Source organism: Fukomys damarensis, unplaced genomic scaffold, assembly GCF_012274545.1.
Source record: "Fukomys damarensis isolate Sample0158 unplaced genomic scaffold, DMR_v1.0_HiC HiC_scaffold_21, whole genome shotgun sequence".
NCBI classification, from domain to species: Eukaryota; Metazoa; Chordata; class Mammalia; order Rodentia; family Bathyergidae; genus Fukomys; species Fukomys damarensis.
The window spans coordinates 10,409,073-10,436,094 of NW_022900933.1; the positions used below are offsets into that span (position 1 = coordinate 10,409,073).

The window sequence follows — 27,022 nt, forward strand, 5'->3', positions numbered from 1 at the left end:
ATATTTCTCCCCCTCCAATGTTGAGTAGACTAAAATACTAGCAGTGCTGGGAAGGATTTTTCTCAATCTGCAGAGGTTCTTTTTAATCAATTTTCCACATGTAGGGCTTTTAAAATGCAGCTCTTGGCATACAGATCACGTTGCCTGCTGTTAAAACTCTCCAAGCTGGGATTTATTGGCTTCAGAAAAACCCACTGAAATCCATAGCATATGTATCCTTAGCTGCTAGATGTCAAGACAGTTCTAACGTCACACTATCATTCACAACCCATAAATGTGAAATTGATGATCACCATTATTTTACAAAAATATACTACCAAGCAAGCTATAAGTCCCTCACTGAAATTTCTGCAGGTATTTGGGAACTTTGATTATGATTCAGGGAGCAGAATAAAATCTCCATGTGCCATCATTTATCTATTAGAGTAGGCATGTAACACATATGTACCTTGTATTATATAGAGAACATACTACTTACAAAGTAAAATCCAGTATCTTAATTGATACATTTTTAAACAAATGAAAATTAGAGAAAATATTTATTTACTTACTTAATGGCACCAAAGCTGATTTTTCAGGAATTTGCATTAGAAAATCATAGTTTTCTAACAGCTATAAAAGGGTTTTCTGACTCTGTATTTAGCCTATCAATGATAGAAGTATCAGAGAAACTAAATCCTACTGATCAGAAATTGTTAGATTTTTCTGTTTGAAATTACATACCCTACTCTGATTGTAGGGCACTGAAGAACTTGAAGTGCGAATTCTGGTGCAGGCTCGGCCAGGCCAAGATATTAGGTAAGTTCCTAACATATAGAATGTATAGCCAAGTTGTGTATCTACCTCATCAAACACTCAGGAGAGCATGACTGTTATAAATTCACAGTAATGTGAAATACCCATGTTCCTCAGAGTTTAATAAGAAGCAAAATGAATTTTCTGAATTTATATCCCATGACTACCCTGCCTACTTTTTAAGAAGGTAGTAAAGGTAAATGAAATAATCAACATGCGAATGTAAAGTTATAAATCTACATAATCCATAGGTAATTCTATCTATAGATAATCCAATATCCAGCCCCTCCCCTAAATTATCTAGAAATTGATATTAACACAATGCCAGAATTGAGTATTTATACAATTACGTGATAGCTCATCTTTTACTGACTACTCTTAATAATGGAATAACCTGCTTCCCCTCACAAACAAAAATTAGGCTGTCGTCCTACCATAAATAGTGTATATGCTTTAAATTACTTTTCTTACAATGAAATGTTTGCCTAGATTCCATTAATAATAATTTATCCAACATCCCGCTGTAATACGGATTATGCTTCTCCCCTGCCTGTAGCAATAGGGCAAGGTGAATATACCTCTGTGGCCTCATATCAGGATCAACCTAAACAGTCAGTAGAAATTATTTCTGTGAATGTAACCTCACTAACATTCTCCCTACAAAACTAACCAACTGTGAGTCTCTGTTAATGGCGGTAGGTATTTCCATACAAATCTTTGCTTTATATTAGAGAAAGTTTGCAGTTGGTACTTTCAAATACATGTAGTACAAACCAATTTGTAAAATAATTTTTAAAGATGAAGTGATATATTTTTATTTAGCAGTAATAGACAAAAGTAGTTTCTGTCTTCTGTTGCCATTTAATTTTCAGATTTTAAAAGTTTCTTAAAAAGTTATTTGATTATTTTGCTTCTGCCTCATCTGTGAACTTTTTTCTCCCCTGAATCTCTTCATTTTCTGACACTACAATTTCCTTCTGAGTTGAGAAAATGTTATTGTTATGATTCTACTTTAACTTTCAGACCCATCGGCCATGACATTAAAAGAGGAGAATGCGTTTTGGCCAAAGGAACCCACATGGGCCCCTCAGAAATTGGTCTCCTAGCAACTGTAGGAGTCACAGAGGTTGAAGTTAATAAGTTTCCAGTTGTTGCAGTCATGTCAACAGGGAATGAGGTAAAAAAAATAAATTAAAAAAAATAGGAGGGAGGGTTTTCAGGTAAAGACATTTCTGACATGTATTTTATGTTCTAAATAGAAAATTGTAGATTCTAGATTTTACCAATGGGATTACATTCCTATAAAAAGAAAATAAGTTGGCTTTGGGATATATTTCAAGTACAGAAGATAAAAAAGAAAACTAGAAATTATATAATAAGAAATGTTCCCTTCCATTTATTAGAATGCAATATTATAAGCAGTGACCTTTTCACATGTTCCAGTACACATAAGTAAAGAACATTAACAGCAAGCTATAGATATCAAACTGTGTAAACTCAATACTTCGTCTGGTAGGGCACTGACTTGTGCTTATCCTGTTGCTGAAATGATTGGCCACCCCTGTGCAGGAAATAAATCAATAAGTCAGGATACTATGCTTTGTCGTTGTTTAAAGTTCCATGTGATCTTTAACCACCAGGATGAACTTGATAATCATTTTTTTCTCTACTGATAGTACCTCTAGTGCATGCTATTACAAAATTGTTTAGAGAGGGAATTTAGTCAATCTTTTTCTAAGAACTTTTTAAAAACCCCTGCTTACCTATTTTGCCTATGTTGTTAAAAATTTCAGTAAAAGGCTCTAAAGCCATACTGATAATAATGAAAAGTGAATCTGCAGCTGGAAATATAAAGCCTTATAGCAAAATTTGAAACTACTGAGATTCTAAAAGATAATTCCTTCAGACCATACTATTAAAGATTTAACAGAACTACGTTTGTTTGTTTTTTTTTAATCTCTAACTTTGTTCTGAAAGTACCCCTCCATTAGCATTTTTAATTTCTTTAGGTCTTCAAAATGAAAATGACTCTTTGGAATTCCAAATGATTCTTATTGTTCTTTAAGGCAATAGAAAAAAATAGAATCTTTTGCTGATGGAATGCTAAATCAACATTTTGCTTTTGGCCCACTGTAGGTACACTATTGATTGACAAACATTGAAACTATTGATTGACATTCTTTTCAATCTTATCTATAGAGTGATGATTTTAATATCCCTAGGACCAACTGGCACTATATTTAGCATCAGGAAGAAATTTCTATTAAATTAATTGACTCAGTGAACCATTCTTATTTGTGATTTACTTAAATATTTTGTGCTATTAAGTTCATGGAGTTTGGAAAAGGTGCATAGAATAACCAAACTCATAAATAACTATTATGAGGAAACTTTTTGGGGGCTATGTCACTCATAGTCTTTCTAATATTTTTGTGGCACTGGACTAATATTGTTGGTTAACTCACAGAGTATATTAGTAATTTTTTTAAACCACCTTTTACATGCTCTTAAAACTATTTACTGGTCATAATGAAAGGTGATAGAGTGTTAATAGAGATGATATTTATATTGTAGTCTAAGGAAGACTTTATGGTCTTATGTCCCTGTCCCCACAGAACTCATTATCCTTGAAGAGGCTTTCAGTGATTTTATATGACTCTTTTCTCTTACTTTCTGTGGCCTCCTATAGTTAGCATGGTTTTCAAGGGAATTTTCCAGATTTACTCATTTCCCATTATAGGTGCATTAGTCATTCCCCAAAACTACTTTTAACATAAAACATTCTTTTCATTTTGGTATATATAGCAATGATTTTAATATCCCTAGAACCAATTGGCAATATATTTAACATCAAAAAGGAATTTGCTACTAAATTCTACAATCTCTGGTTCCATAGTGGTCAACATTCCTACCCTCACCATATTCAAAATTAGCTTTTGCCATGACTATATAGTTTAGTTTAGCTCAACAAATGTTTCTTGGATACCTCTGTGCCAGGCACTATATGTGAAATTGGTGATAAAAGACATAAATAAAAAGAGAGACACACCTTCCCTACACCTTTAGTGTGATACGTAGGGGAAGAACAAAAAGGGAAAAGAAAAAAATGTGAGAGAATGAAAAGATGAAAATAAAGTGTTTGTAGATGGGGAGGGGAGGAGGGGGTGAAGGGAGAGCAGAGGTAAGGGGAAAAAAATAGACAAATAAAGCATAGTATTTCTCCTGACAGCTTGAGGTTCTCCGATATGCAGAAAGCAATAGCCCTTCCCACAAAACAATTTTTTCCTTACTTTCAAAAGCCAAAAGAAACTACATTTATCTATTAATGTGGCAAGATTATAATTTAGCTGCTCACAGGGCCAGGTCCTATTATGTGCTGGTTCCGATTTCCCTTGATATGTTTGGTTTCACATACTTCTTACAACCAACACGGTATTGGTGAGTAGGAAGATGCCTTAAGCAACCCAAAGAATATAATAGAAGATGTCTATGTATAGACATACTATTCAAAGCCTGCCCAATATTTTGACTGTTTAACCTTGTTGAAGATGAGATAATTCTTTCACCATTAAGGAAATAGATTTATCAACTATAACACAGAGTAACTAATTTAGATATTTGTGGATTTCAACAAGCTATACATATTAAAATATAGATAATACCATTAATTGATTGTGAGAATGAATTCCCAGCCTCATAAGCTTGTTCAGTAAATGTATACTGAACATCTGTTACATGCTATAATGCTCACCAAGGGGCTCTCTTAACTAAACATTCAGATTTGAGGACTGAGACAGCAGATCAGAGGTAGAGTATTTGCTGAGCATGTGCAAGGCCCAGGGTTGAAACTCTAGCACCACAAAAAAGATGAAGTGGGGGTTGGGGAGAAGGAAGGAAAAGAAAAGGGAAGGAAGGAACAAAGGAATCATGGAATCATACCAATAAGATATGATTAGAATATTAGAATATATTCTAATATTAGAATAGATATTGAATAGACCATGGCTTGAAGCCATTAAGTTGGAAAGGTTTTGAACAAGAAACTCAGGTCCAGTATAGGGTCGTCTCTTCAGAGAGACTTACGCTCTTAGCAGTCTACATAGCCATCCATAGCTATTCTATGTATTCTCCAGGTGACAGCTTAGTTAAAGGGACTAAGACTCATACTGGGAGAGTGTGGGACACCCTGACTTAGAACCCTCATGTTCTATATAGGAATCAATATCTCCTATAACAATCTTAGATAGCTTCCAGGCCCTCTGTAAGATAAATGCCTAGTTAAAAGTATCACCATATACAGAAACCCAAACTAGCACTTCCCACTAGGTATTTATAGTTCATTTATAGTATTACCCAGGCTATGTGCAAGTGCTAGATATCATTTTTTCCATAAGCATTATTGCCTAGCCAGGCGTAGTGATCCATGCCCATAGTCCTAGGACTCTGGGAAGCCAAGGCAAAAGGTTCAGAAGTCCAAGCCCAGTGTGGATGATTTTGCAATCTCTATCTCAACATAAAAATTTTTAAAAGGCCTGTGGATGTAGCTCAGTGCGAAGGCCTTGAATTCAATCCCCAATAAGATAGAAAGAGGGAGGAGGTGGAGAGAAAGAGCAAGAAATGGAAGGGGACAAAGGGAGGGAGGGAAGGAGGAAAACATTTTCTAATAATAAGATGATGTTTTATCTTTATCAAATTTCTAAGGTAACAGCTAGAAGCAGAGCTAGGTAATGCATTTTCTATAGAAAATTAGAAAACAATAATAAAACTGACAAAGTCAGTCTGCTTTTTATTATCACCCTGCACTGGCAATTCTGAGCAATGTCAGTAATAAAAATATCCCTCTCCACTAGGTCACACCGCCCTTCCTCACTCAGTGTGCTGCTCGTGTCAGGCAGTATTCTGACTACAGATCTGCTCGTACAAAATTCACATTCTAGTTGGGAGGGAGCTCATCAATACATAAATAGTGATAAGTGGTACGAAGAAAGATAAAGACAAGATTATAAAGAGTGTTAGTAGAAGAGGTGTGTACCAGATATTGTCTGTTGAAATTTACTCTACTTTATCCCTTGTATACTTACTGTCCCTTATAAAAATCAGTCTGGAAACCTAAAAATTAGATGTGCGCGGCTCTGCAGCTGTGGTCTAATTAGGTACTGCCACTGGAGTGCATTCACATATTAAAAGGTGAAAAAGTAGGACCATCAGCAGAAGTACAATCCCTTCAATTCAGTAATACCACTCCCCCCACCAACAGCCTTGGAGATAATGACTTCGTGTAGTCACTCACCTTTGGTAACACAATTTTTTCCTTTTGCCCATCAACTTTTGCAACACACTTATAATGAATTCCCCGTATTAAAAACTCTCTACTCCCATCTCCCTTTGAAATATCCAGAGATTTTTATTTTCTTGTCTAGACCTAACTGATGAAATTTTCTATTATAGATAGGGTAATAGGTCTGACTGATAACATGGAATTTGAAGGCACTGAGAGCATATGCCCTATAGGGGACCTATGTTCTAGACAGGGGAAATGACAAAAGTTAAATCCCAATTTAGCATAATTAAGGAACAACTGAAGATCAGTATGACAAGAAGCAAACTAAAAGGTGCTGACTTTGGAGAGGTAACAGAAGCTAGATCATTTTATTTCTAAAGGGCCGCTTTGAAGCAGTAAAATAAGGGAACATACTATGTCTTAAGTTTTAAGTGTACTCTGGCTTACGTGGCATGGCATATAGTAGGAACAAGAGGAAAACAAGGAGACTAGTTCGAAAGCTATTCAGTGCTGTAGTAAAAGATATGGACCAAAGAGTAATAGTAGAGGTGGTGAGAAGTAATAGACCCAGGATTTCTTTTGAAGGCAAAGCTAACATGACTTGCTGCAGATTTAAAAATAGGATATAAGAGGGCTAAGGATGTAGCTCAATGGCACCATACCTGCCTAGCAAATGGAAGGTCCTGAGTTCAATTCCCAGTACTGGAAAAAAGGGGGAAAGAAAGTATATAAGAGAGAATATATAAGAGTCAAGATGATCTCAAGGTTTTCCCCTGAACAAATCTAAGGATAGATGTTTACCCGGAAAGATCAGGGAGTAGAAATCAGGGGTTCTATTTCAAATATGTCAAGTTTGAGATACCTACTAGAAACTACCACTGCAAATATTGATGAAAGAATCTCTCTCCCTACCTCCCTCTCCCTCTCCCCCTTCCCCCCTCTCCTCTTCCCTTTTCTCCCTCTCCATCTTCCTCCCCTTTCCTCCCCCCACCCCACCCTGCATAGAATTAGGTTTATTCATCTCCGCTGTGTTTTTTGCTTATTTTGTTCCATCTTTTATCATTTTCCTGACCTTTTACCCTTTATCATTGTCAATAACAGTAGCCTATATAAATAAATTTGTTTTGTTTTTGTGGCTCTAGAGATGAACCCAGGGCTTCATGCATGTCTGGCATGTGCTATACCACTGAGCTAAATCCCCAGCCCAGAAGTTTGAATTTTAGATATGTAAAGTGCAATATCTCTGTGTAATCATCTTTGGGGTCTTCCAAAAGTAACCATTGTTACAAAAACTGGATTCTTTATAACATTACCCCCACTAATAAGAGAAAAAAAAAGAAGGAAGTTGAAAGACTTCCAATATTGAAAGACTAGCCAGTATTTCTATGTACCTTATGATTCAAGCAACTCAGAGATTAATCTTCATTTTATAAAAAAGGAAATTGATACTCAAAAACAACTTTCCAATCATATAGCTGTGTAAGTAGTACAGACTGATTTCCCACCTGAATCTTTTAGCTGTAATGACTTTTTTACCCCATATCACAAATGCTTCCCACTTAAATTTAGTTTCTCCAGTTTTTCAATAGCAGTCTCTGAAACCTATCCAATTAGGTAGTCCATTACTTTCTTGTAGCCATACTTCTTGTCTAGATTAAAGGCCATGGCTCACCACTTTAAAATTGCCCTCACTAGTACTTCCTAGTTTAAATCCTTTGATCTGTTCTTTTGTTTATATGCTAATGCCCAAACCAGGGCCAGGGATTTAGTTCAGTAGGCACCGCACAAGCCTAGCAAGTACAAGGTCCTGAGTTTGATCCCTGGTACCAAAAAAAAAAAGAGAGAGAGAGAAACCAAACTGAATTATTCCATCCCCCACTTTCCACTTTCTCCATTTTGTTCTCAAGCAGAAAAGCATTACTAAAGAAATTCATAGGATTGTGGTTGCCTATCCAACTTGAAACTTTTGCCATTTAATCTCAACCCGCAACTTAAAGTTGTTCAGTAATTCTTTTGTAACTGTCCTGTTGATTCTCTGACACGTTCCTCAAGTGGACAAGTTAGTCATGCATTTCATACCCTCTTTAAACACCAGTAGCAGTCCTGCTTTCCTACACTTGGCAGATGATTTTAACACCCTAATTTAAATAAAACAAAACTGTTCAGATCTAGAGGAAGACTTCCTCATAATCCCTACCCTTTACTTCAAAATTACTCCCATTCTTTCAGATATCTTCCTTCTAACCCAAAAGGCAAGGTACTTCATGAACCTATTTTTTTAATCTTCCTTGGACCTTTTATTTCTAAATCTTTTTGTTGTTGTTGTTGTTGTTGTTGTTTATCCTTGATATCTTTTTTTTCCTCTCTAGACTTTCCTCCTATTTCTATGTCAAAATATACAGAGATTGCTATTATAAGAAAACCTGTATTTAAACACCCTGTTTATGCTTGAGCTACTGCATTATTCTCTTTCTGTTCACTTCTAGCTTTGTCAAAAGAGAAGTCTATACCTACTGCCTTTCCTTCCTCATTATCCACTTTTTCTTAGAGCAAGAATATGATTAGTATTTTATCACTGTATAACAGAAACTGCTTCAATGAGTATACTAATAACTTCCTAACCTCCAATTCCTTTCTGATAGTCATCCTTCTTAACCTATGTGTACCGTTCAATATCAATTACATTCCTTAACCACCACTTTGAAATTCTCTTTCTGTAACTGTTCTCTCTTGATACCCTACTATTTTTTATTTCTATTATTTGTTCTTCTATCATGACCTAAATGGAGTGTTTCCCCCAAGATTCTGTTGTCTATTGGGTCCTCCACATTCTCTGAATTATCCTTAGAGTTTTTGTCTTTTGGGGGTACTGAGGATCAAATGCGGGTCCCTGCGCTTACAAGGCAGGCAGTAAAACCACTGAGCTAAATCCCGAGCCCTAGAGTTTTTGTCTTATATCAAATATATACAGATAATTTTTTTTTTTTTTTTTTTTTTTGGTACTGGGGATTGAACTCTGGTCCTTGTGCTTGCGAGACGGGCAGTAGAATCACTGAGCTAAATCCCTGGCCCTATAGATAATTTCTTATATCTATAATCCAAATTCTGACATCTCTTATAAATTCAGGCATCCATTTTCAACTTCCTTTGGATAGTTCCACCTGATATTCTACCATTTCCTAATCTCACTCATTGTACTTCCCTTGATATCATCCAAAGAACACTTTTTTCCTCCATTGCCTCATTTTATAATGTTACTATTCTTCAAGATTGTGGTCACCATCTTAGTGACCTTTTTACTTTTTTAATTTATTGTAGCAAAATTTACAAGCTTAATTATTTCATATGCAAATTCAGCAGTGTTGATTATATTCACATTTTTGTATAGCCACTTGCCAGAAGTCTTTTCCTCTTACCAAATAGAAACTCTGTATCCATTAACAATTTTCCAATACCCTTTTACCCCAGCCTCTGGAAACTCCCATTCTACCCTCTGTCTCTAGATATCTCATCTAGGTGGGATTATACAATATTTGTCTTTTTGTAATTGGCATCTCTCACTTAGCAGAACGCCCTCAAGTTTAATCTATACTGCAGCATATGTCAAAATTTCCTTACTTTTTAATGATGAATAATAATGCACTGTATGTGTATATTATAACTTGTTTGCCTATTCTGTTAATAGACATTTGACTTGTATCTACCTTTGGGGTATTACAAATACAAAAACTACAAATACCTCTTTAAGATCTTGCTTTCGTTTTTTTTAGTACATACTCATCTATTGTATTATAAAAAAATGAGATTGTAGTTAACAGTTTAACTACAGGAAACTAGAAAATATAAGTAAGCTTTCATTCATTTACTTATTATATATTCAGTCTGTACTATATGCCAAATATTATTTATTTTCTGGGAATATAGTAGTAAATAAAAGGACAGCCATCTCTGGCCTCATGAAATGTATACTCTAGTGAAATGCACAAAGGAGAAAGAAACCTCTGAACATTTTGCTATGTAGTTATACAGTTTTATTTCTATGCCCATATAAATATATATATGTAAAAAGTGGCAATGCTATATATACTATTTTATGATCTGCATTTTTTCACTAAAATGCCACATTACAAATATCTTTCAGTGTCAGTAATACATATCTATAATTTATCTTTGATCAGTATATAACAAGTGTTCACATAATTAACTTGTTAGGCGTTTAGTTTATTTACCATTTTTCACCATTAAAATAGAAAATACTATGATGTACATCCAATTCTATTTGTATGTTTTTATTAAATTCAAAGAATTGCAAACAAAACAAAAGAATTGCTAGGTTTAAAGGTATGCCTTCTTTATCTTAAGACTTTGGATTATGTTTTACATAATTGCTTCCAAAAGTATACTCTTTAACTTTCCCTTAATTACTGTGAAATACCTGTTTTTCCACACCCTTACCAACAGTATTATTACTGTTTTGTAATCTTTCTTGGCCTACTTTTAGTTCTTGTCTTAATTCATCAATTCAGTAACTCAACAAATTAGTTGACATTTGCTACTTTTTAGGCCATTATCATCCTATGCCATCTAACCAGACTTCATGTCTGCATATCTCTTCTCATTAAAATCTAGTCACTTGAAAATTGTATTCATCTTCAAACCCACTTCCAAATGTTTCTTGCTACCCGAGACCCATTAATATACTCACCATATTTGTTCTCTTCCTGTTTTCAATACCTAGGTAAGCTTTATTTCAATCAGCCACACTGCATTTATCATATAATTCCTTTTACTAACATCATATGTACATCTTTGGGAGGGGGAGTGTTTGTTAGCTTGTTTATTTGTTTTACGGTACTGGGGGCTGAACCTAGGGCCTTTGCATTGAGCTGCCCCTGCCTATCATTTATTTTGAGACAGAGTCTCTGTAAGTTTCTAAGTTGCTCAGGTTGAGCTCAGACTTATGATCCTCCTGCTCAGCTTCCCAGGAATGCTAGGATTACAGGCCAGCACCCCTGTACCTGGCTTATACATCTTTTTAAGAGTATTTTTTGTTATCGTCAAATACTTTGAAAAGAGGGGAAATCATACGTAAAATCACCATGTGGGCATAAATTTATATTGCTAATTGTATAGCTGTCATCATAATATACATATAATTTTTCCCTTAAATACTTAACATTATGCCAGGCATGGTGGCGCATATCTGTAATCCCAGCATTCAGGAGGCTGAGGCAAGATCGCTGTGAGTTTGAGGACAACCTGGGCTACATAGTTCAAGGCTAGCCTGAACTGCATAGCGATACCCTGTCTTAAAAAAAATTGACATATGAAAGCTTTCTTATAACTTTATCTCCTTAAAATTATTTTATTACCTGCATAGTATTATATGAGTATATGTATTTCTTTTACGTACATCTTCCTGTTCATTAAAGGACACCTTACAGCTTTAAAAACACCAAAAGAGTGGTTGTCTCATTGCTGTCATTAAAAGGAAAAATAAGGAGTCAGTCTCAAGAAAAGCTTGTTAGGTTTCTCTTTTTTTCCTACTCTATTACCTATTTCCACTCCCAAACCCACTCTGCTGCTTCATGGAGATCTATTTTTCCCCTCCTTTTCTCCCTCCATCTTCCAATCCTTTCAGCTCTCTATTTTTCCTTCCCAGTGCTCAAAGAACTGACAAATAAACTCACTAAAATGTACTCTTTTTCAACTTTTAGCCCACCACAATTTATAGTATATTTTCCTATGATTAAGCACAGTGGTGCCCCAGAATAAGTTTCTACTGATTTTTAACAGCACTAATTTGTAGTGTAAATATAACACATATAGCAGCTCTCTTATATACTGTATCTATATTTATGTATGTTTATTTGGTTACCTAATACCTACATATCTATATATTTATAAATTACTATCTATATGTTATGTTGATAGATATATAGACTCCATATATTACAAAACAGAAAAGTAGGCATTTTATTTTACCTTCAAAATAATTGTGTAATTTGGGAATGGGTACTAGAGATTGAATTTAGGGCATTGTGCATGCTAAGCAAATACTTTACCATTGAGCTAAACCCTAGCATTTCTATTTATGACAAATAATCTCGGGTATGGAGTTTAAATTTTATATTGAATTAACATTTCATCTCTACCTCACGAGAGAATATTTCTTTTTTAAAATTCTGTTAAGTTTATTGATATAATTTAGGTATACATTATGATCACATTCATCATTGGGAATTTGTACCTGTGCATGATATATCTTGGTTCTTGTGTTTTTCCCCATTCCTGTTCCTTCCCTTCCATCCCTCCACGCCTCCGTATTTACACAAACTTTGTTTCTGTTTTTTTCCTTCTTTTCTCATATTTTTCCTTCCCTTCTTTCCTTTCCTCATCCCCCTCCTTACTTCCCTTTACCTTTTGGACCTTTTCTTCCTCATTTAAATTATTCTATACTTACATTTCTTTTCTTGAAAGAGTTCTTGAAGGTGATCATAAAAGGATGTTTTAGTTACTTCAACTATAACAACATATATGTACATATTGCCTCTATTCTAGGGATTTAACAGTACCTTAATTAATATTATCTCATTTATTTTCACTATACCCCTCTGTGATATGTTGGTAGCAAGTGTTGTTATGCTCTCATACAAATAGCAATAAGTATTTCATAATATACTGCCTAGAAGAAACATGTACTCCAAATACTGCAGCATCTGCAATCCAAAGGATCAGAGTGTCAAGATGCCAACAGGAGACAAGATACCGCTGCCAGTTGTAACCCAAATCCTTGAATCATAAAACTCCTTTTCTGGCTGGGCATGGTAGTGCACCCCTGTAATCTCAGCACTTGGGAGCCTGAGGTAGGACAAGTGCTGCAAGTGTGAGGCCAACCTGGGCTATATAGTGAGTTCGAGGCCAGCCTGACCTACATAAAAAGTCCCTATCTCCAAACAAAACAACAATAAAAAAAACCTTGTCTGCTCAGTACCATATTTCCTTTAAGATGGTTAAAAGAGATTCTTCTTTATTCTTAAGCCTAGATTCTAGACCCGCAGCTTAGTATTTTATAAACATTTATAGATCATATATAACACAGGTAACAAGAAATTGTTAGTGGATAGAAAAAATACTAAATAATCTTATAACCCAGTTGATAAATTATGTACTATAATGTAATATATACAGGGACTGCCAAAAAATCTGTAAGAGATACTGCAAAATTGCTATAGATAGGGCCAGGGATTTAGCTCAGAGGTTCCACCGCCTACCCTGCAAGTGCAAAGACCTGAGTTTGATCCCCTGTACCAAAAAAAAATTACTATAGATAAATCAGTATGGAATTATAAAAAACACTCAAGTAATCCACAAAAAGGCAAGAAAAAGAAAACAGAAGCTAAATGAAAAATAATAAGAAAATAAAATGGCAGGCACAAGTCCTAATTTATCAATAATTACATTAAACATAAATGATCTACTTCATTTGTGATAGCCAAAAACTAAAAATAGCAATCAAGAAGCACAAACTATTTCTACATTCAACAACCTGGGGAATCTCAAGAGCATCATGCTGAGTGAAAAAAGGGTAATCTCAAGAAGAGGTCACGTCTTATATGATTCCATTTATGAAACATTCTCAAAATGAGAGCATTATAAAGATGAAAACATTAGAGGTTCCTAGAGACTATGAGGGCACCGGGGGGAGAGGAAATCATGAACAAGACTTTGGCATGAAGAATACTTTCAAACGGTTGGATAATTCCAATCTTGATTGAAGGTGCAGTTACACAAATCTACACATGTGGGAAAGTGGCAAAGACTTATACATGTCTGTTACACAAATGTCAGTTTTCTACTTTCATTACCATTCCAAAGGTGTATAAATTATTGGGAGACACTGGATGCAAAGAACCTGTCTATGGTTTTGATAACTTCCTATTAATCTGTAATTATTTTAAAATAAAAAATTCCATTTGACCCAGCTATTTCCCTTTTAGGTACCTTCCTGAAGGAGTTAATGTCATCAGTTACAGTGATACATGCATACCCATGTTTATACCAGCACAATTTATACCTTATATGTCCATCAATAGATGAGTGGGTGAAGAAAATGTAGTATTTATACACAGTAGAGTACTGCTTTCCATACAGATAAAAATTAAACTTGACAAGAAAATAAATGGAAAACAAACTTCCAGTGAGGGCCTGGAATTTAGCTCAGTGGTTCTGTCACCTGCCTCATTAGCGCAAGGACCCAAGTTCGATTCCCGGTACCAAAAAAAAAAAAAATGGAAAAATTAAACTTGAGGCATTTGTCGGTAAATGGGTGTACCTCAAGACCATAATATTAAGTGAAATAAATTAGACACACAAGTTTAAATATTACATGGTTTCTCTTACATGAGAAGCCCACAATATAAATAAGGAGCAAAATAAAAGATGATAGGAAGTAGGGAGATCTTTTTCAAATGAAAAGGACGACAAGAGATAAAAGGAGGGAAGATGGAAGGAAGGGAAAAGAATGGAAAATGGAAACGAAGCTTATGTAGATAGGAAGGAACTGGACAGGTTGAAGGGGTGGAAGGAGAATGGGGAACAAATAAGAACCAATACAGGTATAATTTCTCAATAATGAATGTGATCGTGTACACCTAAAATGTACAAATAAGCTTAATTTTTTAGAATTGAAAAATGGAAATAGAGCTTTTGCATATAAGAAGAGGAACAAAAATTGGAGGGAGCAGGGAGGGGTGGGAGGATAAGGGGACAAAAGAAGAAGTAAGATGTGTCATGTACATGTATACTCTCCCCACAATAAATGTAATCACTGTGTACTGCAAATGTATACTAATAAAAATAAGAATTTAAGTTAAAAAAATTTAAATACATATATAAAATTAGAGAAAGTAGCGATAGTTTACTAGTATTAGGTAAATACAAAATTCTAAATAAAACTATAGCTGTATGAGCTAAAATTTTTTTGTGGGGATGGGTCAGGCTGGGGATTGAAATTGGGTCCTTGTACTTGCCCGGCAGGGGGCAGAACCACTGAGCTAAATCGCCAGCCCTGAGCTAAATTTTTAATGGCAGTTTTCTTAAAATAAGTGACTCTTATTCTTTGGTATACTTTTTTGTTTGGTTGGTTGGTTAGTTTGGTTTGGTTTTTTGTGGGGTTATTTTTGGTTTTGTTTGGTTTTTTGTTTTTGTTTTTGTTTTTTTGAGACAGGGTCTCACTATGTAGTTCAGGCTGACCTTGAACTCACTATGTAACTCAAGCTGGCCTGAAATTCGTGATCTCTCCTGCCTCAGCCTTCCAAGTGTTGAAATTGCAGGTGTGTGCCACCACACCCAGCTTGGTATGGTATTTAAATAGTATAAAATTATCACCATTAATTGATAGACTGAGAGATAACACAATTAAACTGAGGAGGAAAAAAGAATAAAACCAGTACTTGAGGAAAAACATTGTTAGTATCTTTGTACTGTCCCCTTCTCAAAACCCCCATACAGAAGTCACCAGAAAACTCTATTAATCACTTTTTTAAAGTGCATCTTAAATTTGTAGAAAAGGAGAGTACCGCCTTGATAGAATCTCAGTAGTGTCTCTAAAGTGAAAGTTTACAGAGGTATATATAAAGTATTGGCTGTGTAGTTAGTCTAAGGTGATTAGTGGTAAAGTGATCTGGATAGGGCTCAGTTAGAATTTGTAATTCATGCCAGTCCCTGAAACGATTAGTAATCTTATCTTTGGAACATATGATACTATTACATTGTTCATGCTCATTTCTTAGAACATGTGGTCTGAACAATTAAACAATTTAAGCTAACATGTCATAACTGAACATAATTTTTCTGTTTTACAAGGCATGATATTTTTTTGCAAGTTGTAAATTCAGTATAATTTTCAGTTGTCTCATTTTTTATATCTTTCAGCTTAAATAAGACCATTATCTTTTGAAGATGATGTCAGGCTAGATTTGTACTGCTTTTTGTTGGACCGTGACTGTGTATTAGGTATTCTATAATTGTTTTTACTCTCTACAAGCATTCATGATAGTTTTTTTAATTATGTAGTTTAACCACAGATTAAGTTGCAGCAATTTGAGGCTCTAGAGATTATACATTTGAACAGTGCCATACTGACAAACAGTAAAGTGAGATTATTGTCAAAGTTTGCATGGTACCTCAGATCCGTGATTCTGGGTCTCCAAATCTGGACATGAAAATATGTCAAGTGTTTTAGCAACCTTCCTTTTATAAGTGGAAAGGAGCAAATTTTTGTATTACCTAGTAACTATCCAGGAAACTATAGCTGAAATATGAAAGATATCTTAATAGGCTTTTTTTTCTTAATTGGAGAAAGGTAAATCCAGAAGAGTTGATTTAAGAAGCAGGATATTAATATCATAAGTAAAGGCAAGAAATACTTATAGAAGTAAAGGATATAACTCAATGGTAGGATAATTACCTAACATATACAAGATCCTGGGTTTAATCCCCAGCACCACCCAAAAAAAAAAAATCTTTTTCCCAGGAGACATTTGTATAATTCAATTTAGATTATCATACTTTTGCTATCTTCTAACAAAACCAATTAAGGCAATTTAGGAGATTCAAATTCTGATTTTTGTATGAAAAATAAACCTAAGATTCGCATAACTATTGTTCTAAAATAATTTTCTTACATTGTGCAAGAGTTAGGAAGAAAACACAAAACAACTTTCTTTTAAACCAAAACTATTAAATCATTCTAATTTGTCGAAAGAGTCATCCTAGTAGAAATACTACATGAAATTTCTTTCTAATACAATTTAGAAACCCTATATTTAGAAACCAAAATTTTTAAGATTTCTTAATCATATCCCCCCCCCAATTTTTTTGTTTTTTTCTTATCTGGGTAGTGCTTGGTAACCAACTAACCAAGGCACTTAGCCAAACTCTCAGTTAAGTTTTTGTTTTTTTGTTTGCTTGTTGCAGCATATATCTAAAAGTTGTTTAGACTAGTAATATGCCCCCATCAGAGTTTCTAATCTGATTTTTCTCCCTTTTTGTGTTATATCTGTTTATCTAAATGATCTGGATAGTCTAGAATATGTAGTCTTGTAATCTTCCATTTAATTCTGTTATTTTTCTTTGAAAAGACTTAAAATAAATGGTAAATTCATACCCTCACTTAACCAACTATTATTTCATTATGTCAGTTTTGCAGACAATTTTCCAGTGATCATTAATTGTTCTGCTATTCCTGGAATTGTTTGCAACAAAATAACAGAGAGGAACATGAATGGCAAAGAAAACACTCTAATGTCAGCACCCTACTGTGGAAAAAAATTACATAACCACAGAGTTTTTCTAAAGCAACTTGTCTGATTAATGAAGTTAAAGAGCTGTAAACCTTAGCCTTTATTAAATTTAAATGTCTTCAATTACTGTGTGTTAATTAATTCATACTGGTTTTGCAATAGCAATTTCCCAGGCATTGCCAATGACTAAGAATGAAAGTGGGTTGCAATGTCATACCACAACCAGTTAAATTAGTGCAGTATTTTCAAGGAAGACATCCAGGTGACACTAAATAAGTTGGTCAGAGTTTTCTTCAGCCTATCATAAGAGGACGGTTGGTTGCAGAGCTCCTGCTTTTCCAACATAAAGCCAAAGTCTGGTCACAGCATCACTAATTAATCAGGAGGAAAATGAAAGGGGCTAGCAGTTATCATTTATCATTTAAGAAAACTGATATATGTAGCCCTGGGTATTGGCCATGAGAACAGCTTAAGCATCTGAAATGTGCAGGTTTGCCTTCAACCTAAAATAATGTTTCAAATTTACTCACTTTAAAGAAGTACTTTTGCAGGCTGGGGATTTGGCTCAGTGATTATGCCACCTGCTTTGCAAGCTCAAGGACCCGAGTTTGATCTCCAGTACCAAAAAAAAAAAAAAAAAAAAAAAAAAAAAAAACTTTTCAAAAAGTTAGTTTCCAAGAAAACAATTTCAATTTTATTAAATCTATAGTCCCAAACTCCTACAACAGCACAATGGATGACTAATCATTTTTCTGATAACAAGATTGTATTCACTGTTCAAAAATAATTAGAAGCTTAGATCCAGTCAATGAAATAAATGTGCCTCTTTATAATAAAAATGCAATGGTAAAAAGGTATGAGCATACCTGTCCTAAATAATTAAAAGCATTGTGGCAAGTTCACCTTTTTGTTTTATTTTGTTTTGTTTTTCGGTACCAGGGATTGAACTCGGTACCTTGCACTTGCGAGGCAGGCAGTGGCACCACTGAGCTAAATCCCCAGCCAGCAAACTCACTTCTGTTGTTGTTTTAGTTTGTTTTTTCAGACACGGTCTATGTAGTTGAGACTGACCTGGAACTCACTATGTAGCCCAGGCTGGTCTTGCTCACAGTGATCCTCTTGCCTCAGCCTCCCGAGTGCTGGGATAACAGGAGTACGCCACCACCACGCCCAGCTAAGCTCACTTTTAAAGAAATTAACAGTAAAAACTAGAAAGGAAGCATGCCTTTGTAAAAAGTACAATTAACCTCTTATTTGATAAATCTGAATTAACAAAAAAAAGCTTTATTTAAAATATTATCGTGCTCACCTAACATGTGAGGCCTGAGTCCAATCCCCAGCACCACAAAAATAAATTAAAAATTTTTAAAAAGTCTTTTTTTTTTTCCTTTACCAAGAGGAGCTTGTGGTTTGCACAAAACTAATAAAGCAGCATACAAAATCAACATTAGACAATCAATAGCATTTTTTGTTTTGTTCTTTTTTTTTTTTGATACAGTCTTACAGTCTCTACCACAGAGGTTCTCATTCAAAGGTAAATTTGAAGATAATATTGGGAGGAAAAATAGTTATTGTTTTATTTGGTTAGAGCAGTAACCATTACAAGGAAAGCCCAGTATGTGTAGAGCATTATTGTCAAATTGTGCTTATTCAATCACAATTGAAATGTCTACATTTTTTAAAATGCTGTAGAAATATTTTCTCATCTTTTACCAGTAACCATTACAAGGAAAGCCCAGTATGTGTAGAGCATTATTGTCAAATTGTGCTATTCAATCACAATTGAAATGTCTACATTTTTTAAAATGCTGTAGAAATATTTTCTCATCTTTTACTTCCAATATTTATTCATAGATTATTTGGACATATACCTTCTACATACCAGATACTATTATTGGTGCTAGAAGTGCTATTAGCACATCTGTCTTTTTTTCCAATAAGAAATAGGCAATATTACCTAAGAAAATAATTAGTGGTGGTTTTTTGGCTTTGTAGCTGCTAAATCCCGAAGATGACCTCTTACCAGGAAAGATTCGAGACAGCAATCGTTCAACCCTCCTAGCAACAATTCAGGAACATGGTTACCCCACAATCAACTTGGGAATTGTGGGAGACAAGTAAGTATTGTGTTTCACCATGAAAAGTTGTTATTGTACAATTATGAAATTTTAGAATACTAAGTGGAGTTGCTGCTAAAGAGACAAACTTAGCATGATAATTTTCATTGATCATTTTCCTTCCTATGCCAAAGAGCTACAGAGGTGCCTACATCTTTAGTAATAGACATTTTCTTGGAATGCATATTGCAACAGGAAAAATATTTTAATTTGTAATGGGTATGATACATTTGCAGGAATCTTTTTTCCTAGTTTCCATAGGAACTAATGGCAATGGTATTGTTCCTATTCACAATTTTATTTGTTTCAAAAAATATATGAATGAGAATAGACACCTCACATGAGATCATATGACCAGGTGATAGCAGAAATGAGAACCAAGCCAGGGAGCACAAGCATATGCACACAAACCAAGCTTTGAGGTTGCAGGAGAGGATTATCCTCCAGGAAGTGGAGAAAAAAATCAGATTAGCTTCTTCAAAAAAGAGAGAGCCATGGGCCAGGGATTTAGCTCAGTTGTACCACCACCTGCCTCACAAGCACGAGGTCCCAAGTTTGATCCCTGGTAACAAGAAAAAAGAGAGAGGCAAGCTTTTTATTGGGTTTATAGGTGAATTTAGGGTCTGGTTGATAATTATCTCAATTCTGGTTCTGTAAAGTGGCTCTAGAGGAGTCCTTACTGCTTTGGGGGACAATCTGGCTCCCATGAGGTGATTACTCCTTACTTGGGGGGGGGGCTTGGTTTCTATCACCCGTTTAGAGTGGTGATCTCATTATAGGATGGTTTGTCTGTGAAGTCCTGCTATTCCTGGAATCCAGAGTGACTATAGGTTTAGAGCAATGAGTAGCAGCTTCTAGAACATCACTCCAGGCGTTCTAGAATATAGGGTGTTGTGAAAGATGGCAATTGAGTGTTCCTAAAAATCTTAAAAATACCTTAGTTATTATTGGTGTCCTGTCTTGAAGAGGGAGAATGTAAGTTAGGGCTTGTCTTACTTTTCTCATTATTCAGACAAAATACCCAACACCCAAAGTTAAAGGAGGAAAGGTTTATTATAGCTCAGTTTGTAGAGGCTTCAGTTCATAATTGCCTGGCTCCATGGTAGAGTGGTATGGCAGAGGGGCATCACAGGGGAGAAATAGTTCACGGTGGGAAGAAGGCAGCAAAGCAGTAATGTAGCAAAGCAACAGCAAACCTGCTTTCTTTCTGTCCGTTTATATCTACCCAAGCTACCTGCCTTTTGGGTGCTACTGCCCACACCCAGGATAGGCCTTTTCATTATACACACCCAGAACTATGCCAGTCAATGGACTAATGTAGTAATCACACACCCTTATTCCTAGCATCACATATCCTAGCTCAAGCCACTTCTGAAAAGCCCCACCTATGACTGTGTAAGACTTTGAGGGAACATCTAGACACAAGCTGTAACAGGGTTTAAGGCCTAGCCTGTTTTTCCATTGTCTCTGCATACCATTCTGTTTAATAGATGAGAAGTCAGGAGCTAAAGTTTAAGGTTTCTTCATCTTTTGTCCCTATGATGTTCCTTGAAAGTTTTTTTTATATGCTAATGTTTAATTGTATGAGTTCCACATTGTTGATTGTGAAGGATATTTCTTGATAATTGATGTTATATTTTACCCCAAGATGTATCTTGCTAACAGAATAGTGAACTCAAACCAGGTATAGGCAATTCAGAGTAATGTGCCAATCCTTAATACATGCCTTTTTATTTGATAGCAATATTTTATATCAAAGTGGGGATAGTTCTTTTTTAAGCAATTGATGCAAATCAAAGCTTTCTCAGTCTTAGAGTGCTATGTTGAAGAGGCCAAAAGTGAATGGTTTAGAATACAGAGGTGCAATCTGGAAAGCAAGAATTTATAACTATTCTAATGGAAATCTGTACTAGGAGTAGAGCAAAGGGAACGAGGTATATTTACTCTATTGCCTGTTGATATTCTGTGTAGGATGCCTTCCTTTTCATTTTTCTTCCTCTGTGGCTGTTTGCTAAAGAAAGCAAATGTTGTTATACAGAAACCTCTATACAAAGCTTTCCAAAGAAACAGTCATGGGAGAAACTCTGCCCTACGTTTAAAGCAGAGAGAGAAATAGCTCAAGATACCAGCAAGCACAAAAACCCTTACTAAGATATGGAAGATAAAGGGAGTGACAGTTCTATTCTTGTCATATAAAAAGGCTTACATTTGGCATTTAAATTGTGTGTAATTCTGCTTCTTGGTTCTTGTTTTTATCACCTACCATAATTTTGACAATCAATATAAATTATTATAACACCTTGTAACTATTTAGATTGAATTGGGCTAAAATTTGCCTTTCTTACTGCCACTTTTATTTAAAAGAAGGGTAATTTAATAATGCGGTGAAGATTATGGGACAGGTGCTTCAAATATTGGGCACTAACTATATTTGCAAGGTAATCACAAATATTTTTGTATATTTTTGTATATTTGTATATATTTAGTATTTTAGGGCAGGTGCAGTGCCACTGAGCTAAATCCCCAGCCCCTAGTATTTTAAAAATAAAATTAAAAGATAAATTGTAAAGCCCAGAGATACTAAGTAACTTGCCCAGCACTATGCAACTCCTTAGTGGTAGAAATAGAGATATAATTTAAACTTCTTGGGATTAACAAGCTACAGTTCTTTGCTAATGAGACAGGAATGATATAGGAACCTCCAAATGATGTAAGGGAAATAGTATAACTCCCAACCTGTTAGATGTCTGATACACTGAATTCATGTTCTCTAAGATCAAAGAATGAATTCTAGGAACAACGGAGGTTTAGAGTGCAAAATATTTATTGAGGGGAAAAATAACTTCTGTCTAAGGGAGACAGAAAAGGACCAGAAAGTGAGTTGCTATGGACTCCACTTACAGGGGAGGATTTATAGAGCAAAATCTTGAGGTGGGTATGAAATGGTGAGGTAGGTAAAAGATGGGACAAAACTATGATTAACTAATAAGATTCCAAGTATAGTCATTTAGGTCGTATTGATCCAGTGGGGAAGCAAATCACGTCAAGAACAAAGACCTTTCCTGGAAAGAATGAGTCAGGGACCAGGGATAAGGTCAAGGTCTGGGTCCCCACCCAGCTGATTGATTCCTGTTTAGAATACCAGTCACTATTGTTTATCCCTGAGGGAGTAGGTGTAGTCATTTCATCTTTGTCTTGGGGTCTGGCTGTTAATGAATGCACCTCCACTCACTTTGTCATTCTCATCTTGTGCATTGGCTTCTTTGAGAGTCTAGCCTTGTCTGACTACCTATAATATTTCTAACTTAACTGTCTATAATATTCTCCCCTCTGAAGAGATACCCCTAACTGCCATGAAGGGGTAAGGGACAGTCATAGTTGTGATCCAAAGTCAGAGATAGTCTACACAGGGACTATCTAAAGACTCCTAGTAGAGGAGACCAGGCATTCTCATCTCAGAAAGGTAGGTGCATAGCTTTAAGTCTGGAGGAGACAAGACCGAAGACACAGTTAAGTATACATGGGCCAAAAAATAAGATCAAGAAGGCCATTGTGAATACAACCAACAGAAGTTTCCACCAGGAAGAGCTGGTAATAGCCTCCAGAGCACAAAGAGGAAAAAGAGAAGGACCAGGGGATTTCAGAATCTGACGTAGTATGAATCTGTCAGTATCTTGAGCAGCCATCGAGATACTAGCAGGAGGATCAGGAATATACATAAAACATTTCACTTTTATAACATACAAGTATCACTTTGTACTGTTATTAGAATGTCTAATGCCATCTGAGTTTGGAGGATGGCTTGCCTCATTAATTTTACTTCCTCATTCTGGAGCAAGATCAGTCCTGGTGTTGTTTAACGCCTGTTGAGTAGTTAGTCAAGGCCTCAGTGTGTTGTGTGACATCCTCTAATCCTAGGAAAGGGATTACAAATACAAGCCAGATGACTATACCAGTGAAACACACTTCTAGACCACCAATGTTGTAGCTGGGGTAAGTTTGCAGGTTTGTTCATACTTTTGACACCCCTGCCTTGTAACTGCACAAATTCCAGCATGCATCTGCCTATCCGTGCATGGGTAGCCAGGGCCATAAATTGGTTCCACAGGACTGGGTGCAGCTGGAGGCTTCTCATCTAATTTTAGGATAATTCAACCAGTTTGTTGCAAACCAGTCTTCAGACTGTAACTTGGTGGGGGGCAGATAGCATCCATGCCAAGTATTTAGTAGAGTTAGGCTAATGAGAAGAGGAGTGATTTTGTTGTTGTTGTTGTTCTCAACATAAAGGGCCTTTTTATTAAGTTTTCCTATAGTTGGAATTGACCACATATAATCATTATCAGTATAAATATCAACTTTCTGTCCTTAGCCGAATTGTAAAGCCCTTGTCAGAGCTATGAGTTCTGCTAGCAGAGCACTAGTCCCAGGGGCAAGTGAGAAACTTTTGTCTTATGTATCTGCCCTTAGGGCTTCCTTTCTAAGATGATAGAGGGGTCATGCAATCTCAATATATCCTGCTATCCAAAGGCAACAAAAGCCTGTAATTCCTAGGAATGCCCTTAGCTGTCCTAGGGTCTTGGGTTGTGGAAAGGAAAGTTTTGGTTTTATTCTCTCTTCCCCTAGCCTTCAAGTTCCCTTAGATACGGTAAGGCCCAAGTATTTTATCTCCAGGCTGCAAAGCTGTGCCTTAGACCTAGAGACCTTATAACTTCTGTCTGATAGAAAATTTAGCATAACACAGGTGTGTTGGCTAGAGAGCTCTTCTAAAGGCACACATGACAATGTATCATCTACATATTGCAAGACTATAACTTGGGAAAATTTAAAACAGGTGAAGTCATGGAAAACCACTTGTCCAAAAAGATGAAAACTGTCTCTAAACCTTTGAGGAAGCACAGTCCAAGTGATTTGAAAGGTCTGATAGGATTTTCCAAGGCAAAAAGAAACTGGGAATCTGTAAAATACAAAAGAAGACATCTTTTAAATCCAATACGGAGAACTAGCTGGCATTTTCCAGAATCTGAGAAAGGAGAGAGTACAGGTTAGGTACCACCAGGTATATTAGCACTACTGCCTCATGTATCAAGCTAAGGCCCTGTACCAACCTCCATTCCCCATTGAGTCTTTGACCTCCCAAGATTGAAGGGTTACATGGGCTATTTTAAATAAACCTTGTGCCCTTAAGATATTAACTGTAGGTAATAATCCTCTTTTAACTTAAAGCCTTAAAGGGTATTATCTCCAGTAAGGAAAAATAGGAGGATCTTTAAGATGTATTTGTACCAGAGCAGCTCTGATTGTTCTGCCTGTTTTACCTTTAGTTGCCCATACTTCACAGTTTATTTCTGTCTGTACAAGGAGAGGACAGAATATTTGACCCTAGTGCATATATATTACAGTGTTCAAACAAGTTAAAATAAAGAATAAAGACCTTTCCTGGAAAAGATGGGTTAAGGTCTTGGTCCCCGTTAGATTTCCATTGCCTCAAGATGGCTGCCACATGGAATAGCAGCCTCCATATTAAAATACAGCTTCTCCCACCAAAGGACAGTAGTCTTCTTCCCAACATGCCTCTCTTCCCACCAAGAAAGGTAACCTGATACTCGCTACCTCCTAGCAACTAGTGATGTAACAAACCCCTCCTAGTGATGTCACCTGCTCCTCCAATCCCTTAATACTACCTCACTCAACTCTGCCCCAGCTCAGGCTAACCCTGCCCTGCTCCTATGAAAGAAGCTCCCTGTTCTATCAGGTTGCATTCTCTCCTTTGTTTGAAGACAGCCCTGCAGATCCTCCCCATAATAAAGGCTTGGTCTGGTCCTGGTTTTTTGCTCTTTTTACCTAACAGTCCCTACCCAGATGATTGATTCCTATTTTGAATATCAGTTATTATTGTTTATCCCTGAGGAAGTAGGTGTAGTCATTTCATCTTTGTCTTGAGGTCTGGCTTTGAGTGAATGCACCTCCACTAACTATATGTGTTCTTCTGCACTGGCTTCTTCGAGCGTCTAGCTCTGTCTGAATGCCTATAATATTTCTAACTAACTTAGCTGTCTATAATATTATCATTATGAAGATGATATAGGAAAAATATAACTCCCAACCTGTTAGATGTCAAATGTGCCAAGTTCATGGTCTCACCTCAAGAAACAAAGTCAAGAAGCAAAGGAGGAAGTTAGGACAATTTTATTGGAAACAAGGAGAAGCACCTAGCTTCTACATTTCCAAGAGGTATCCTCTCCATCTGGAATCACTTCTACGTAAACAGCATGCAGGAATTGCTCAATCATTGTGGCTTCCTATCACAGGTGGCTCTCTGAAGTTTAAAAAAAAAAAAAAATGACCATTTGGAACTTAGGTTCTCTAACCTAGTTCTTTCACTTAGTGTTTACAGTAAATGGGGATCTTAGAAAGAAATTGGTTATTTTGCATTGCAGTTTCCTCAAAACTCAGAAACTTAGTGGGGGTAGGTATACTTCTCTTTAGAAGAAAAGGGCTGCATTCCATGTTGCCTGAGGAAGTTCATTCTTAGTCCAAAGTCCTAGTTCACTATTCTTATTTAAATCCCTGTATGGCTGATTACTCAACTAATTAGTATGGCTGATTACTCCACTCTGTCTCAAGCCCTTCCCCTAGATAGCTGCCTCACTTAGAAGCTAATTATTTTCTACAATATCATTAACTGCCTTAAAGGAAAAGTGGGCAAAGGCCAAATCTAGCTACTACTTGCTGAAGGGATGGATAGATATAGGGGACATGACAGTCAAGAACTTTCTCAGAGAACTAATATAAGGGGCCTTTGATAGATGTCATGTTGAGGTTTAGCACTTAGGAACTCTCTTTGGAAGGTGGATCTAGTGGACTCCAGTAAAAGGAATTTGGCACATTCATTGTTGGTGCCATCTGCATGAGCAGTTTAAGTTTGACAGCCCCTAGGCAAGAAGAAACAAATTTTACCATGAGATTAAGAAGGTATGGCCCAAACATAAGAACCAGCATGGAAGGACAAACTATGGAGGGAGACAAGTTGAGACTATTTATAAGGGATTAGAGTAGGGATTGTAACAAGCTGAGTCTTAGATATATCTATTCATAGAAGTTAACTGTAAATCTGATATTTCTTTATTGTTTTAAGATCTTATTTCACCTAATGTGAATTATTTACTTAAAAACAAGTTTTATTTATTAGTACACAAATCCTTCCAGTTTCAGCTATAAGAAGATGGTGAGTTCTGCAGTTTTTAAGGACAATTTTAGGTAAGGAATTTAAACACTCTTGCTGAGCTTCTATGGCTGCCACTGGGACATTTTAGCCTCACTGAACCATAATAGTAGTTAGTTACAGGTGTAGCTGAAGACTGCTAGCAAAGGTCAATGCAGTAAGTGGAACCCCCTTTTTATAATTAGCATGCATTACTATTATTTTTATACATTTTTTTGGTTATAATTTTTGCTAGGTGTTTAAGACCAAGTTAAACTGGGTCCTGTGTTAATCAAAATTTTCCTCTCACTATATATATATA

The 27,022-nt window shown here is 35.9% G+C and overlaps 1 protein-coding gene across 7 annotated transcripts in view; it reads left to right on the forward strand.

Annotated features, from left to right (window-relative positions):
* Window positions 1-27,022, forward strand: part of Gphn (gephyrin) — a 559,105-nt gene that overhangs the window by 475,535 nt on the left and 56,548 nt on the right. For all 7 annotated transcript variants that reach the window (XM_033766935.1, XM_033766936.1, XM_033766937.1 and 4 more), the window contains 3 exons: window positions 740-798; window positions 1,819-1,972; window positions 19,378-19,499. In XM_033766935.1, coding sequence (XP_033622826.1) covers window positions 740-798; window positions 1,819-1,972; window positions 19,378-19,499 — 335 coding nt within the window. The remainder of the gene's footprint in view (window positions 1-739; window positions 799-1,818; window positions 1,973-19,377; window positions 19,500-27,022) is intronic.